At 35.0% G+C, this 15,682-nt stretch overlaps 1 protein-coding gene across 1 annotated transcript; it reads right to left on the bottom strand.

The window, feature by feature from the left end:
* Positions 1-1,670: 1,670 nt before the first annotated feature.
* Positions 1,671-14,482, bottom strand: LOC129272799 (exosome complex component CSL4-like). Its single transcript, XM_054909903.2, has 6 exons — positions 14,370-14,482; positions 8,125-8,243; positions 7,632-7,709; positions 6,288-6,461; positions 5,512-5,593; positions 1,671-4,521 (listed from the first exon to the last, which is right to left on the bottom strand). The coding sequence occupies exons 1-6, from the start codon at positions 14,452-14,454 to the stop codon at positions 4,409-4,411; spliced, it is 651 nt and encodes a 216-aa protein (XP_054765878.2). The 5' UTR covers positions 14,455-14,482; the 3' UTR covers positions 1,671-4,408.
* Positions 14,483-15,682: the final 1,200 nt, after the last annotated feature.

Below are 15,682 nucleotides of genomic sequence, written 5' to 3'. Positions count from 1 at the left end.
TTCTTTTTCTCTTCTAAATTTTTTTCCATAATCTTTCATTATGTTCACTTTCCTTTATTTGTCTATCCTTTCTCTCTCTTCCCCCTTTCTCTTCATTTTCTCCCCTCTCTCTCTCTTTTCCTTTTTTGAGGGGGGGGGGTGGAGGGGGGGGGGGGTGCAAGGCCCATTCGCCCCCATGGATCCGCGTCTGCCTTAAACATCAGTCTTTAGTTAAGACTGTCCCCTCAAGGCCTCAAAAAATAAGCTTTTAATGGCCAATTCGTAGAAATGTGGATAAATGTATTTTTACGTGCCCAAAGAAGATTTTGCCCCCCTCAGTTCCTGCGCGCCTGATCTTGTGGCCTAATTTTCCATTCTAAAACGCTCAATCCTGCAATAATTTGGCCATGACAAAGTCCTATACGTTTGGCCTAATTGCAAAGGTTATATTAGTCCAGATTGGACATTGGTGCATGGAAGTTCCCTTTCCCAATAGAGGGCACATTATTACCCCCCAATCTCTGATCCAGCGCCAATCCCCTCCTCACCTCATGGGCACACATGTGATATTACTCAAGGGTCATATGTACCAAGTATAAACATAATTGGTGCAGAAATAAAGAAATGAGAGCAAGTTGAACAAAAACTTTAACATTTTTGTAACCGACGAACAGGAAAAGTGATTACTAGGTCTCTGCCGAACTTTGTTAACGCGAGACAAAAAGTGAATAGAATGCAGAATGAGATATATGAATGATGAATATCAATCAAGCATAATGCTGAAAATAAAAATTGGATGTAGCCTGAAGTACCAAAATTATGACATATTCATACTTCAATTTATTTAAAAGTTACTGCATGTATAGGGCTTGATGCAGAACACAAAGATGTACAAATTATGTCAAGCACTCCCTTTCTGTCATAGGTGTCGATCGGTGTTCATGGTTGAGGGGAAGACTGACCAAAACTTTGTTATCTGTAAGGGATTTTTTTTTTTTTAGTTTAGGGAGGGGGCCTTCATTCATTTTGGTGCTGTGCTAACATTAAAATTGGCCCCACACCAACACTTAAAGGTCAACACTGAATTTGAAATCTATTTGAAAGGAAACTCCTGCTCATCTCTGAAAACCTCTTTCTCACTCCTACCTCACAATCTACTATGGCACTCCCTCAAACCATACACAATAGGTGATTTCAAGTTTGGTGCTGGTGTTGTAAACCTGATTTAGATTGGATTCCCTAGCTCCAACACATTAAAGACAGGTTCCAGTTCTGGTAACGATCTCAAAATGTGTTTGAACAGAATCCAAAAGATTAACCACCCAAGTGTTTGAATCATGAAAATTATCTGTTTTCAGCTAAGATTGCAATATACCAGACCAAGATCTATGATAATATGTTGGTAATTAACCTTGATTTTAAAGGTTTTCTAATGAAATAATAGTTTGCTGCAATTACTTTCTTTTGTCTTTAATGTGGGTTTACAAAAGCTCTGTGCACCAAATGAAACTAGTCCCAAGATGCACAGCACCAAATGAAAATAAGGCTTTATTTTCATTTGGTGCTGTGCTGATGTAAAACTTGGCCCAACACCAATGCCAAAATGTCAACATCAAACATGAAATAACCAATTGCTCATTTTTGTAACTCTGAAAGACATAAATCATAACAATAGCATGATCATATTATTTAAACTTTGTGTATATTTTTTTATTCAAAATTATCTTCTTGACTATAGAGTGCTAGCAAGGATCATTTAGATGAGGAATTTCAAGCTGTTGACATGACAGTCAAACCTACTTAATGCTAGGTCACGACCCACCATGCATATTTTTATTCTTAACTTTGTTTGGGGGAGGCTACAGCCCCCACGATTTTCTGAAAAAGGTGAGCGAGTGGCAAGAGTAGGGAGGGGTACATCAACGTATTGCTGTGAGTGGTTGTGTGCATCTTACTTTGGGCAAGTGGTAAGTAGGTTGTACAACGTATAATCTCCATGCGAATGCCACATTATTGTTCGGAGACTGGACGTGTAATACACGTGCTGCTCACGTATGGTGTCCTTGCTCACTCTCAAGTTTAAAGTGTATACATTGGCAGTAGAGATAACGCGCATCACTCGTACTGGGAGTGAATCCATCATAGTCCGCACACGGCAAAAAATCCTCATTCAGTGAAAGTGCTACGTCCTGTCTGCGTGCTCCCAATTCCGTACGGAGGCGGTACTCACCATGTCCTCAAATTTTGCCCAACTTTTTGCAAGTGGACAGCAGGCACTTGCAAGTATGGCCGGTTGGGGGATAAAGCCTTTACTGACTACCTGAATATAATATAATGAAGACCACAAGTGTGGTTTCCTTTTGAATAATTTTCCCATTGAGAAATGCATGAATGAAACTGTCTTTAAATACCACCTGCCCAGGAAGACCGCTTTTCTTGTTCCCCTTAGGTGGCCTTTATATGATTTCCCTTATACATGTTACAGGTAACACTACGTACTCCAAATCCCTAGGGGACCACAAAAATTTGTTAGACTTAAAGAAGAGAAATATCACAATATAATCTCCATAATTTGGTTTAATTATGATAAAAATCCCCACATTCTTTTTAATAAAAATCCACAATTTTAAGGATTTAAGTTCTGGTAAATTCAAGAAATTCTTGTCACAAGAATGATTTATGTCTAGGTATCACAACCTTATAGAAACTTATTTTAAATATATGATAAAGACTATTGTAATGTTGACAGCAATAAAGCTATTGAAAGTGTTGGTGCCTATAAAATGTCTTGGTTCGCTCCTGCCATGCAGACTATTTAATACACATCAGACAATAACTTTTGAATCACAAAGACAAAAACATTAGATATTCATCAACCCAAAGGCACTGCTTTCCACATGTATTTTGGTGATATCAATTTGTCTTCTTCAAGAAACAAAAGATAAAAATACAAAGAATAGAACATGCAGTGTTCTAGCTCAGGACTTTTTAGTGCTGGTCTCAATTTCAAAGCAATACAATTTTTTTAGGCCGAGTTAGTGATCTTAAAGCCAAAAGTGAATGAACATCATGGAATGACAAACTAACAATAAAAAATCTTTGAAAATAAACAAATATAAATTTATCAAATGTAGTAATGTTTATTGTAAATTATGCAAATAAAAGAAGATAATAGATGGAAATTAATGCAAGTGCAATTCTTCTTTGCAAGGAGTTGTGTCTGAAACACTTTTCTTTTTAAATTAGTGGTGGTCAGAATGAGTGTTTTTCATGAGTGGTGGTCAGAGATCTCCTAAGCTGGCTGGGAGGAATACTGCCAACCACTGTAGCTATATCACTGAACATGAGCACTAACGGCAACCAAATCATTTTCAGTATATATTGTCAAAATAGGAATATGATTAACAAAGGTCATGGATTGCAACATTAGTACAAAAAGGTAATTTTTGCAGCATTCTTAATTCTAATCCCTGCCACACAATACATAACTTTTAGATGGCCTCTTTGATGTAACCACCAAACAAAGTGTTGGGTCAGAAGACTAGATCACACGACCAGATAGCAAAGTTTTGGCACATTTAATTCGTCCAAATAGTCGTGAGCCCCATCTTAACTTTCAGCCCATCATGATTAAGTATTTCATTGATGTAACTCTCTGCCTGACTTGAAAATATGATATAAGATTGCAAAATCTTCGTACACACACTACCTTGGATTTAGTTTTGCATCAGGTCAACCATTTCAAGTTGATTGAAGAGCTGGAAACTGTTTGTCATGTGCTTGAGTAATGGCCTCAAGCTCTGATCAGCCACCATCCAAGATTGATTTCTGGTCCTTATTCCAATTTTGTAAAAATCTTTCTCCTCCTCTGGATATCCCCTCCATCCCAAAAATTAATCAAATATTAATTTCCTGGAGAAAAAAAAATCCAACCTTGTAAACAATTACCTCCTTTTGAAATTGCTGATCCATGCAATAAAATTTCCTTATGAGCATAGGCTAGAGGTACAATTGGCAGCAATTTCAATAAAAAAAATAGTAATTTCCATACTTTGAAGAAAAAAAAAAAGAATATGGATAATTGGATACAACACTTGTCAAATGATTGGTAAAAGTACACTTTTCACGAATATGTATAAATTTGCATCTTTAATCTGATCTTGTAGCTTTTATTGTCAAGTTAGTATTGAGCTTTAACAGCTTTTACTCGGGAACGGAATCACATACTGCACTGTCATCTCAGGTTGGAAGCATCACGATCAGGTGGGTCAGCATCAACTTTGTACTTCAATGGTCACCTTTCTCCATATTCATCTGGTCAGCTTTCAGTGTGGACACCAGATGTACTCACAATATCATTCACGAAACAATTTCATGGTGATTATTGCTGTTTAATGTTCAGAGTTTCTGTGTGTGTGTGTGTCTTCTGCTAGCTGGCGTAAGCAATGTACTGTGGTTGAACTTTTGCGACTTTGCGGAGTTGTTTGTCATGAGTCTTTGGACATGTCATCTCACACCAACTCGTAGGAACCATGGGAACACCTGAAGCAAAATAGGAAACAAATATTTTCAATAACTTATAAGGTAATGGTGAATACAGGGTGCTGAAATAGATGGGGCGCAAAGAGAAAATTTAAAAATAGAGGGGGCACAGATCAAAATTTGCTTAAATATACCTAGGTATGTTCAATGGTTAAATGAAAAATAAAGATAGTTCCTTGCACCCCAGTCTTGATCTGCCTTTGAACCAAAGCGAAAGGAAGAAAGTTACAAAAGTATAATTTGTTGTAAATGAGCAATGTGTGTTCATCATTTAAATAGGTGTCAATGCAATTTAACAGCATATTCTCTTCAATATCTTTCCATAGAACGATAATTTCTTCCCAAAATTTTGCCTGAACGTGCAACATAGAAAGAGTGTTTCAGAAACAACAATAACTCAAATTTGACTGATGTGTCACTTGCTTCCTATTGCCAAAAATTGGGCAGTATTTTTTTTTTGTCTTGTTTTGTCATGCATTGTAAATATCGTAACTCATTTTGTGTACTATACCCATTATTAATATTATTTTTTTATTCAAAATATATTTATTTGCTGCATTTGTATCACTGTAATTTATTGGTTATGGATCTCCCTACTTTTCAAGCCACTGGCTCTCCTACATGTATATGGTGTTTGATCCTCACATGGACATACATGATCCAAATATGAAGACAATCCGTCAAATGGTTCTTGAGTTATTGCAAGAACAAAAACGAGACAAACAGATGGACAGATGGACTAACAACCTGTAAACAAAATGCCTCCGTCACCACCTACAATGCGCAGAGGCATACAAATGTCATTTTATCAAAAGTTGGACTCGGTAAGATATTATCGTTTCACAAGATCACTGAGGTGTTCAGTGTTGCTATACACTACGTTATGAAGGCAAAGGTAACGACAAAAAATTCAGGCCACTTTCTTTAACTGAAAGAGTCTGAGCTGAAACTAGCTAGTGAGAGGGAATTTGATATGAATTAAAAACCAACCTGCTTCACTCTTGGCAAGCACAACACCAAGTTCATTTTCTGCTGTAGTCAAAAGATACGACTGGGCATCTCCTAATGAAAGCTGCACATGATATGTCAAGGAATATTAATTGACCTATGACCTTATACTATTCAAATTCATTCATACTGAGGGACACTCACAGTGGACCTAGCTACAAAATTCCATGAGAATAGGTTGTGATTGAGTGACATTTAAAAGGTAAATAATTCATCTCATACCCGAAAATACAACATTTTTGTAGTTAAACAATGATAAGCAAACAGTCTCATACTGTAATAAGATGGAGAGGGTGTTTAAGTAGTGAAAGTCTGAGCCATTATCTGAACATTAGAGCACTATGCATTAACTTTAGATTCCTGAACCTCAGGCAGGATGTTCAGTAATACTTGATTCCCCCAACATGGCCAAAGTTCATTGAAACTAAATGACCTTTGACCTTGGTCATGTGACTTAAAACTCAGGCAGGATGTTCAGTAATACTTGATTAACCTTATGTCCAAGTTTCATGAACTAGGTCCATATACTTTCAAAGTTATGATGACATTTCTAAAACTTAACCTTGGTTAAGATTTTGATGTTGACGACGCCGCCGCCATCAGAAAAGCGGCACCTATAGTCTCGCTCTGCTATGCAGGCAAGACAATATAAAACAGCCTCATTCAAGGAAATTTTACTAGTTAAATACAGCCTTTATAGACAGGCAATTCTCACACACAGGTGTTAGCTAAAAGAAGTGTGGTTTGAGAAAGGATACAACTCTCGCAAGGACAATATCACCAGGCCTGAATGACTTGTACACCTCCACCTTATCTTTCTCTGTAGCACGGATATCTTCTTTACGAATCATTCCTCGAAAAGTCTCTGTCAATGGGATGCCCTCTACACTCAGGATATCACAACGGCAGAACTTTGATGTGATACTCACCACCTGTACACAGACATGACAAATTTTCAAGTCCAAATAAATAATAATGAAATGCAACATTTACTTACAAACATTTCCTAGCACTGTATTATCCTAGCTTCAGCAAAGCTACCCCGATCAGTCACTTGAGCATTCAAGGAATTCCTTCCTACATGTACATGTACCAGGAACATTTCTTCTACACCTGGGTGGAGAATGCTATATGTAGAAAAATGCCTTGCAAAAGGATGCAAGTGATGTGGTGGGATTACGTTTTACACTGGACTGTTTGAAAAGAATTGGAAGTTTAAAAAAAAAATTAAGTATGAAGGGTTTAAATTAAACATATAAAATCTTTAATATATACCTTCTGCAGTTCTGCTTCTGCATAGTCTGTTCTCATCAAATTGAAACAATTTTTGCAATTTTCATATTGCACAATGGTAGGGAACATATACAGAAAAAAGAAGCCACAGATATGATCTACATGTTGATGCTGCAGCCTCTCATAAAATCATGACAGTAAGCTTTAAGAGGTGACTTTGACAAGTAGGAATTTTGAAAAATTGTTTTGTGTTTTGAGGTGCAGTGGTTTATGATAATAATAATAATATACTGGTCTAAGTTTGAACTTTTCTACTGATGGAGAGGATGTAATTCCATACGGGAAGCCATTCCATAATTTTGGGGCTGTGCAGGTGAAAACACAATGTTTTACAGTGTATGTTTAAAGTTTACTTCAGATTTCAAAATGTTCATTTCGGTTCTTGGAAATAGGCTAAACATAAGGTTTATGGTGTAAGAATACCAGTCCCAAAGTATCATATCTACATGAACTCTTTTAAAACATTAGAGATGTAAACCAAAGTTTGAAAATGAATGAAGGTTAGTTTCAATGACCCCAGTATAGTGTGAATCTGGAATATTGTAAAACATGAACATGGATGAACATAAACATGGATGAACCCAGCATGACCTTGACCTATGTACTATGTAAAGTGTGTATGAACAAAACATACTCTGTGAGTAGGAGTTACACACAACAAAAGGCAGTCAACACAGCCAGCAGAATTTTTGAATTTGAGAAAACTAGGCATAAGTTAAATGTGACTCAGAGACAGCTATCAAAATCATGATCAGTTTGATAAATCAATATTTGTGTTTCATTTAATATATATCTTCAAATCAGCTTACCTTGCATGTGACTAAAGATTTCTGTCTTGGTACTGTAATTTGAATTTCCTGCTGCAGAACTGTCAACTCTGGTACTAACTGTATCAAAGATATATTAAAACACAGATGAGTACATTTTATATGTTTACCTATCAAAGACACATTGCAATTCTGTAAAATAAGGTGCCAAGATATGAAATTATGAAATCTGTATGTCCTGTTTACGTAAGGACCTATATGCACTACATATGCCACTCCAAACCACCTTAAACTCACTCGAAGTCTCATGTCAGATACATTAAATTCACACATACATGTAGAGCCTACTTTTCAATATCTGATCACCAACTGAAATCTCAAGTCTGACTAGTTTCATGACAATTCTAAACAGCTCCAAAATTTGTTTAAAATTGGACATAAAAAATGGCACAAATTAGCCCTCTAATCATCCACTTTAATTTGTAATTGAAAACACCCATGGTAGCAAGCTAGAAATGATTGAGTAACAACTCACCACACTCTCAGCCTCTTTTCTGGAGCAAACATGTCCCGCTAGACTGGCATAGATGAAGCCATTTTTTCTATATGTACCAGGGCCGACATGATATTCACTTTCACTGCCAAGGCGTTCACCTGCACAATAAGATAGAAACAGGTTGAAGTGAATAGTTTATAATTGATCTCGCCATAATGACATCTTTCACCATGTTGATCTCAAAGCAACATTAACCAACATAATGAAAAATTTTATGACCTTTGTAATCAGAAGAGGTGAACGGGCAATATGGGTGGCAATCTCCACATTGGAGCCTTGGTTTGCAAAAGAAGAAAAGAAACAAGGCAATTTCCTGGAACATAACTTGTTTAAATGAAGTCAGAAGCCCATTTATTGTGTGTGGATGAAAAAAAAAACTTTTATGAAAACAGAAGAAGACAGAGAATTTTTATGCAGAGAGTGGAAAAGGGTAGATTTTTCATGAGGAATTTGCTTACTGATAATAATAATATGCAACATTTACATAGTGCAATACAAGTTTCTAAACGCTGCATACTATTACCCCAGCTTTAGCGCATCTACCTTGACTGTGCGCTCAAGCACTTAAGGAATTCCTTTCTACTGGGTACCAATTTAATGTACATGTACTACACCTAGGAGGAGAGTTGCAAGTGAAGATAAATGCCTTGCCAATTAAAGGATGCAAATGATTTGAATCCCTGACAATGTGCTTCATAGTCATGAGACTTATCCACTAAGCCACAACACCTCAACACAATTTCATTAGGCCAAGGCCTAAGTGTAATCCTTCTGGAGCAAAATTATCAAGGAAAGTTGGTCTCCCAAACCAAAACTATAAATTATTCGGCTACCAATTTTTTTTTACAAAAGCAAAAATCTATGATATTGGAAACAATCTCCTTTATGTAGGGGACAGTGTCTTCTAGAACAACGCAATTGCTGATGAAGGTATAATTCTTTTTTAAAGGGCAAGTTCACCCCCAATAAAAGGTTTACTTGAATAAAAAGAAAACAAATAAACATACACAACATTGAAAATTTCATCATTATCGCATTTAAAATAAGAAAGTTACGATATTTCAATCTTCTGCTTTGTTCCACCAAACAGTTATATGCAGTTATTTCACAAGACAGTTATATGCAGTTATTTCACAAGACAGTGATATGCAGTTATTTCACAAGACAGTTATATGCAGTTATTTCACAAGACAGTTATATGCAGTTATTTCACAAGACAGTTTATATGCAGTTATTTCACAAGACAGCACATTCTGGTTGGTTTGAATCTCCCCTGTTGCATCATATAAATGATTCAATGAAGTACTTCCTTACTGTCAAATCTGCAAAAACTGAAATATTATATAATTAAAACAATGAAATACAACAAAAAATTGTGAATGACATCATAAACTCTCTCATTTGCATATCACTGTGATGTGCATATAACCATTTTGTGAAAATAAGTGAAATTCAAAAAGCCATTACCTTCTTTAATATTTGATATCTGATTTTGATGAAATTTTGAGAGCTAGGATTCTTGGATTTTTCTTTATTTATTAAAATCCACTTTTGGATGGGGTGGACTTGATCTGCAACTATGTAAATCAGATGACTCAGCCAGACAAAATTGAAGAAAAAAAAAAAGTGAATGAAAAAAATATGGGCCCAAGGATTAATAAAAGAGGAAACATCTTGTCAGTGCATCCAGTCACCAGTGTCTAAAGCTTTGATATTGGATTAGATTTACGATACGCACTTTTGGTCTTTTTACTTTGAAATTTCATGTGAACGAGCGCAGCATGATGATCATGACCGGTAAATAAGTTTGACACTGACCAACTCAGATCTAACAAGTAGGAGAGTTTAAATATCCTAGATGTCAGGCACTTGCTAGTACTATTGCACATCACAAAAAAATAACTGCACTTCCTGCCAGTAGATAGTCAAAACCTGTAAAATATGACAATAATTGCTTTTCATATTTTGACAAAAGAACATTGAAATCTGACTTTCTTCACAAAATATGTCTTGGCTTCTTGGAAAAAAACTGAGCAATCATTGAGTCAATCGCCATCCAGACAATTGAGACCACACAGAGATAGAGTAGGCCTATTGATTGTCCAGCTCAGTATTCAGCCTATTGACAATGCACAATATCATTATGATCACGTATGAAATTTTAGTATTTGTTAAATAATAATTTTTATTTATAAATTGTTCTTCAAAACGGCATTTTGTAACATCGCTAATCGAAGGTATGTCAAAACGAAGCGGTTCAAGGGTCAGACCTATTGAGTTTGCTTTGTTGACACACGGATCGAGGGATCTACACGATATCTGTCTGGTAAGAAACCTCTCATTTTCGCCATTAATATTGGACTAATTTTTATCTTTCATACGCATAGGCGTTTGAAGCTTCAAATATCAATAAAATTCACACTTATAAACAGATTTCACCCTGTATATATGGATTTACTAGGGAAATCCATTTGGGTGTGGAGGTCTCACTTATACATATATGGGAGGCGGTTCAAGGCTCCATGATGAAGAAGACTGAAGTATATGTCAAAATATTAAAAAATATCATCATGGAGTCCTCAAGGCTAAGCTCATACCTTGATTTTTTCTAGGTAATTTGCGTAATTTTAAAACCGCATACCCGAGCATCGTAAATTTGGACTCAAAAGTTGCGCAAGACATGAGGGAAAATATTCTTGGAATGGCGTGGAGCAATTTTCAAACATAAAATGTTTATCGCAAAAAATTTTGAGGCATCAAATTATGCGGCAGAATGGGTTTTAAAAATTTGATCTTTTTGCCCACAACTCCTTAACGAATGGCCAAATTTTCTTGATTTTGTTTGTTGCATTTCTAATGCAAAGACCTTTCATTTAATGTATCATTCGCCAATATTTATTATTATCCTAATTTTGGGGTAATATGGCTACTAACAGAAGGCACTTCAGGTGAAAATTAGGAAAGGCTGTTCCAGCATGTTATTTATGCTCACAATGAGGCTCAATATCTACGATTCACAAAACTGTTTGAATTTTCAAATTCCGACTTCTAGAAGTCGAGTTATTGTCATCTTTGTGATACAAAAACAGGGCTTTTTGTGGACAAAAGATGATTGCGCAATCTTATTATTCTTTGTTTTGGGAATGGCACACTTTGTAATAAATAGCTTATGGGGAATGTACAAGCTCTTTATTTCAATCTTTTGAAAGCTTTTTTGCAATGATTTTGACTACCCCTGGACGATTACCCTCCCCCTGCCCCCGGACAATTACCCCCCCCCCCTGCCCCCGGACAATTACCCCCCCCCCTGCCCCGAACAATTTACCCCCCCCCCCCCCCCCGCGGACAACTACACTGTAACCCTATATCCAAAATTCTACACCTAACCCTATTTCGGGGTAATTGTCCTGTGGTAGGTTTGTGCACAGGGTAAAAATGACTTGATATGGATTTCTTTTGCTTGAACATTAGAAATTAAATTTTCAATGAATATAATTCGAAATAAAAGAAAGAGAATTAACATAATAATCTCAGAATTTTTAGGAAAAAAAATAAAGAAAGAATGATTTCAATCTTTGTTCTTTCCCTCCTTTATTTTGTATTATACATTGTTGTCATTTGTGTTATTTTATCTTTGTTTGCAAGGGGTCATTTTTAATAAGCCATCATTTGTGCTTTTTATGATGCCCCACTATACTAATATGTATTAAACATTTTATTGATTTGTATATATTGTTGCTTTTTAAAGTGGAAATAAATTGAATTGAATTGTATATTATTTCATTATTGTTATTGTGGTCTCAATATTATTATTGTCTCATTATCATTGTTTCATTATTGTTGGCAAAATTATTATTATAATTATAATCATAATTATTATTATCATTATGATAATTATCATTGTCTCATTAATATCATTGTCTCAATTATTATTACAATTATTATTACTATCATAATTGTTATCATTACAATTATTTTTATAATATTGATTATTATTGATATCTCATTAATATTATTGTCTCAATAATTATTACAATTATAATACTATCATAACAATTATAATTGTTATCATTATAATTATTTTATAATAATTATCATTGTAATCATAATAATTATTATTATTACAATAATAATAAATTGTAATATTAATATTCATTAAATATAATAATATTTATTCAATATTTTAAATATTATTGTAATAATAATTATTATTGTCTCAATAATTATTACAATTATAATTATCATTATAATCATAATTGTTATCATAATCATCTTCTAATATTATTATTAATATTGTAATAATAATATTGTCTCAATAATTATTAGGCCTATAATTATAATTATTTTTATAATAATTATTATTATTGATGTCTCATTAATATTATTGTCTCAATACTTATTACAATTAGAATTATTATAATTATAATTGTTAATTTGTTATAATTATCAAAATAATAATCATTATGGTCTCAATAATTTCATCATTATTGTCTCATTAAGACATTATTATTAATGTCTCATCATTATTGTCTTATCTCATTTCATAATATCTTCAAAATAGTAATTAACACCATAACAAGGTCCATAATCAGATATTAAATTCATGAAACATATCTCATACATGTAGACCTATTTCTAAATCAAATTCATGAAAGGAGCTTTTTGTGCCATTCAAAAATACGACTTCGATTAACAATACCATATTCTAGACATTCAGACACATTCTAACAAAAAAATCAATAATCAAACAAAATTCTTGAAGTTTACTTGCAGTTTTGTTCTTAATACTTATTTCGCACAAATTCTACAAAATTATTTTCAAAATAACAATTTAAAGTTCAAAATGAACAGAGCTCAAATCGTAATTAAAAAATATACAACGGCTGAAACATACTGTGTCTGAATACCCAGACTAAACTCGAGCCCATCGCAGCGGGGATGACGTCACTCACAGCTGTTTGTATACGCTCAAAACAACCCTGCTCGATCGGCCGAGTCAGATTCACAAACACCTTACAACACTCACCGCTGGCTCTCTACGGACCAAATTTGATTAAAATTTAACAAAATGTTCTCAAATATATAATTTCATTACTGACCGAGTTTACATGAGATCTCATGATTACAAGAAGGCGATTTCAAGCAAAGAAAAATAAATACCTTAATATTAGGTCCTTCCCTCGCAAGAAGGTAAGTACCTAGGGATACCTAGGGAAGTTTCTGAATGTAGGCATGTTATGCCTCTGTATTCAGACAGTTCTAGGTTTTTCCTCCTCAAGATGGCTGGCTCACTTCCGGGAACAGGGCTTTCGTAGTCATATTTTATTGGCTCATTTTTCCAGCATCTATCCAGGGCAGCTTCAAAACTGTGCACACTTGGGGCATTGACAACTTCATTATTTAGGCTATTCCATGTCTTACGTATTCTAACATAAAAAGAATTCCTATATTTCCGGGTCTTTGTCCTTGGTATGAACAGTTTTTCACTGTGACCTCTGGTATGTTCACTATATTTTTCTTCTAAATTAAGTTTTCTACATAGATCATAATTATTAAAGTGTTTATGTTTCAATCATGTCACCCCTAACTCTTCGATACGCCAGAGTTGGGATTTTTAACTGTTTAAATCGTTGTGGATAGGAAAGCTTCCTTAATTCTGGGACTAATTTTGTTGCCCTTCTTTGTACGTTCTCTATTCTAATGCATGTATATGTTTCTTCAGTACGGGGTTCCACACAGCATGGGCATACTGAAACTCCTTGTTGTATATTTCCGATGTTTACCGAAGATGTACGAAGCAACCGCGGGAATTTTTGACCAATCAAAATCAGCGGAATAAAGGAAGAAACCGACTCTGTAGTCTGTTTTTTCGAGCAATTCCAAATGCAACTCAGCTCTAGGGAGTCTAGCACTCGGCCGAAGACGTGCCGAGCGGAGCAAACTGTGTGTGTTAGACATGCGCTCGCCATTCACTGCAATGCAAAAATCTACATCTAGCGCTCTGTCCGCACGATCGCTCACCCGAGTGAAGTGCCTATTAACAAATAACAGTAACAGGCCTAGGACATAAACCAACACGAAACTATATAGGTGGGGCAGGCACAATTTAGTTCCAACTCAAGTCAGACTTAGACTAGAGTCTAGACATAGTTTCACAAATACTTTCAAAAATATCAACAATATAGTAATCCCTCATATTCACACATTTCTATTTATCATCTTACCAGGAATACAGATTCGATGATGATCCCTAAACTTTTTAATTTCCTCATGGTCCACATCTCGTTGGTGTTCACTGTGGGCTGCCATCTTGAATCCTGTCTAAGTAACTGTTACTGTTAGATCAAGGATGGCGCTATAATTTTTCGCTCGGGTTTTAAATTTAATTGAATGATTCCTTTATTTTGTGCTGATATTTCACAGAAATAGTCCTTATAGGGTATAGCCACTTTTCCCTGTCTCAATACTTTATTTTATGTTTGGTTATTTGAGATCGAAGGACCGTGGGGGCATGGGGGGCATGGGGGGCATGATGCCCCCCTTCTGATTTCGGCCCCTCGGCCGTCGTCGCGGTTGACTTGACAGGCACATTGGGTGTGAAAAAAAATCTACAATAATTGTTTTTTAATTGCTATGGACAAAATATACAAATTTATTCGTGAATTATTTGACACTCATGCAATTTCACTTCAGGTTTTCATTTTTTCGGGGCCGGGGGAGATCCTAATCAATTCTCGGGTCAATGGTGAAAATGATATGCTTGTATACTTTAATATTTTTATTTATTTATTTATTCATATTTCACCAGGGTAGCTCATTCAACAACAGTTGATCTTCCATGAGACCCTGGATAACAAAAAAATCAACTATATACAATTAAAAACAAGTAATTGTGATAATACATATGCAATCATCAGTTCATATTGTTAATATACAGACGTATAAGTGACAGCATTATGTACAGTAATATTCTACTTTTTTATTAAAAGGCATCCAGCTTAAACGAGTAAACATTTAATTAGAGGGAGTGTATATATTACAGTTTAAAATAAGTCTTGCTGCCCTCTTTTGCAATTTAGTCAACTTTTCAATTTGACCTAAACATCTATTCCCTCACATTTCACAAGAGTAATCAATTTGTGTTTGAATGAGACATACATACAGTGCGTCCCAGAAAAAAACGAAACCGAGATTTAGCGATGATTTATCATAACTTAAGCATAAATAAAATAGACAAATGACCTACCAATGTAAAGCTTAGAATCTCCTCTTTCATCTGGTATTACTTAGATTATTCCTCATTCACGCATGATTAGGCAAAAACAATTCGAAGAAAGGATGCCAAAACTCATTTGGCGGGGGGTATCTGAATTTCAAAAAGAAAATCACATGACTAAAAATTTCAATATCTTCTCTTTTCTTTGATACCTAAATCACAGAAAATTGTCAGGTAGTAAAAAAGTTATGATCCCTCGAAACAATGCTTGTATTTCCATAATTTCATTAAATAAACGTGTTTTCACCGGTTTCCCACAGA

The sequence above is a fragment of the Lytechinus pictus genome, chromosome 12 (genome assembly GCF_037042905.1).
Source record: "Lytechinus pictus isolate F3 Inbred chromosome 12, Lp3.0, whole genome shotgun sequence".
NCBI lineage: Eukaryota > Metazoa > Echinodermata > Echinoidea > Temnopleuroida > Toxopneustidae > Lytechinus > Lytechinus pictus.
Note: the sequence above shows the minus strand (reverse complement) of the source record. Positions and strands in the feature narration are given on the sequence as shown.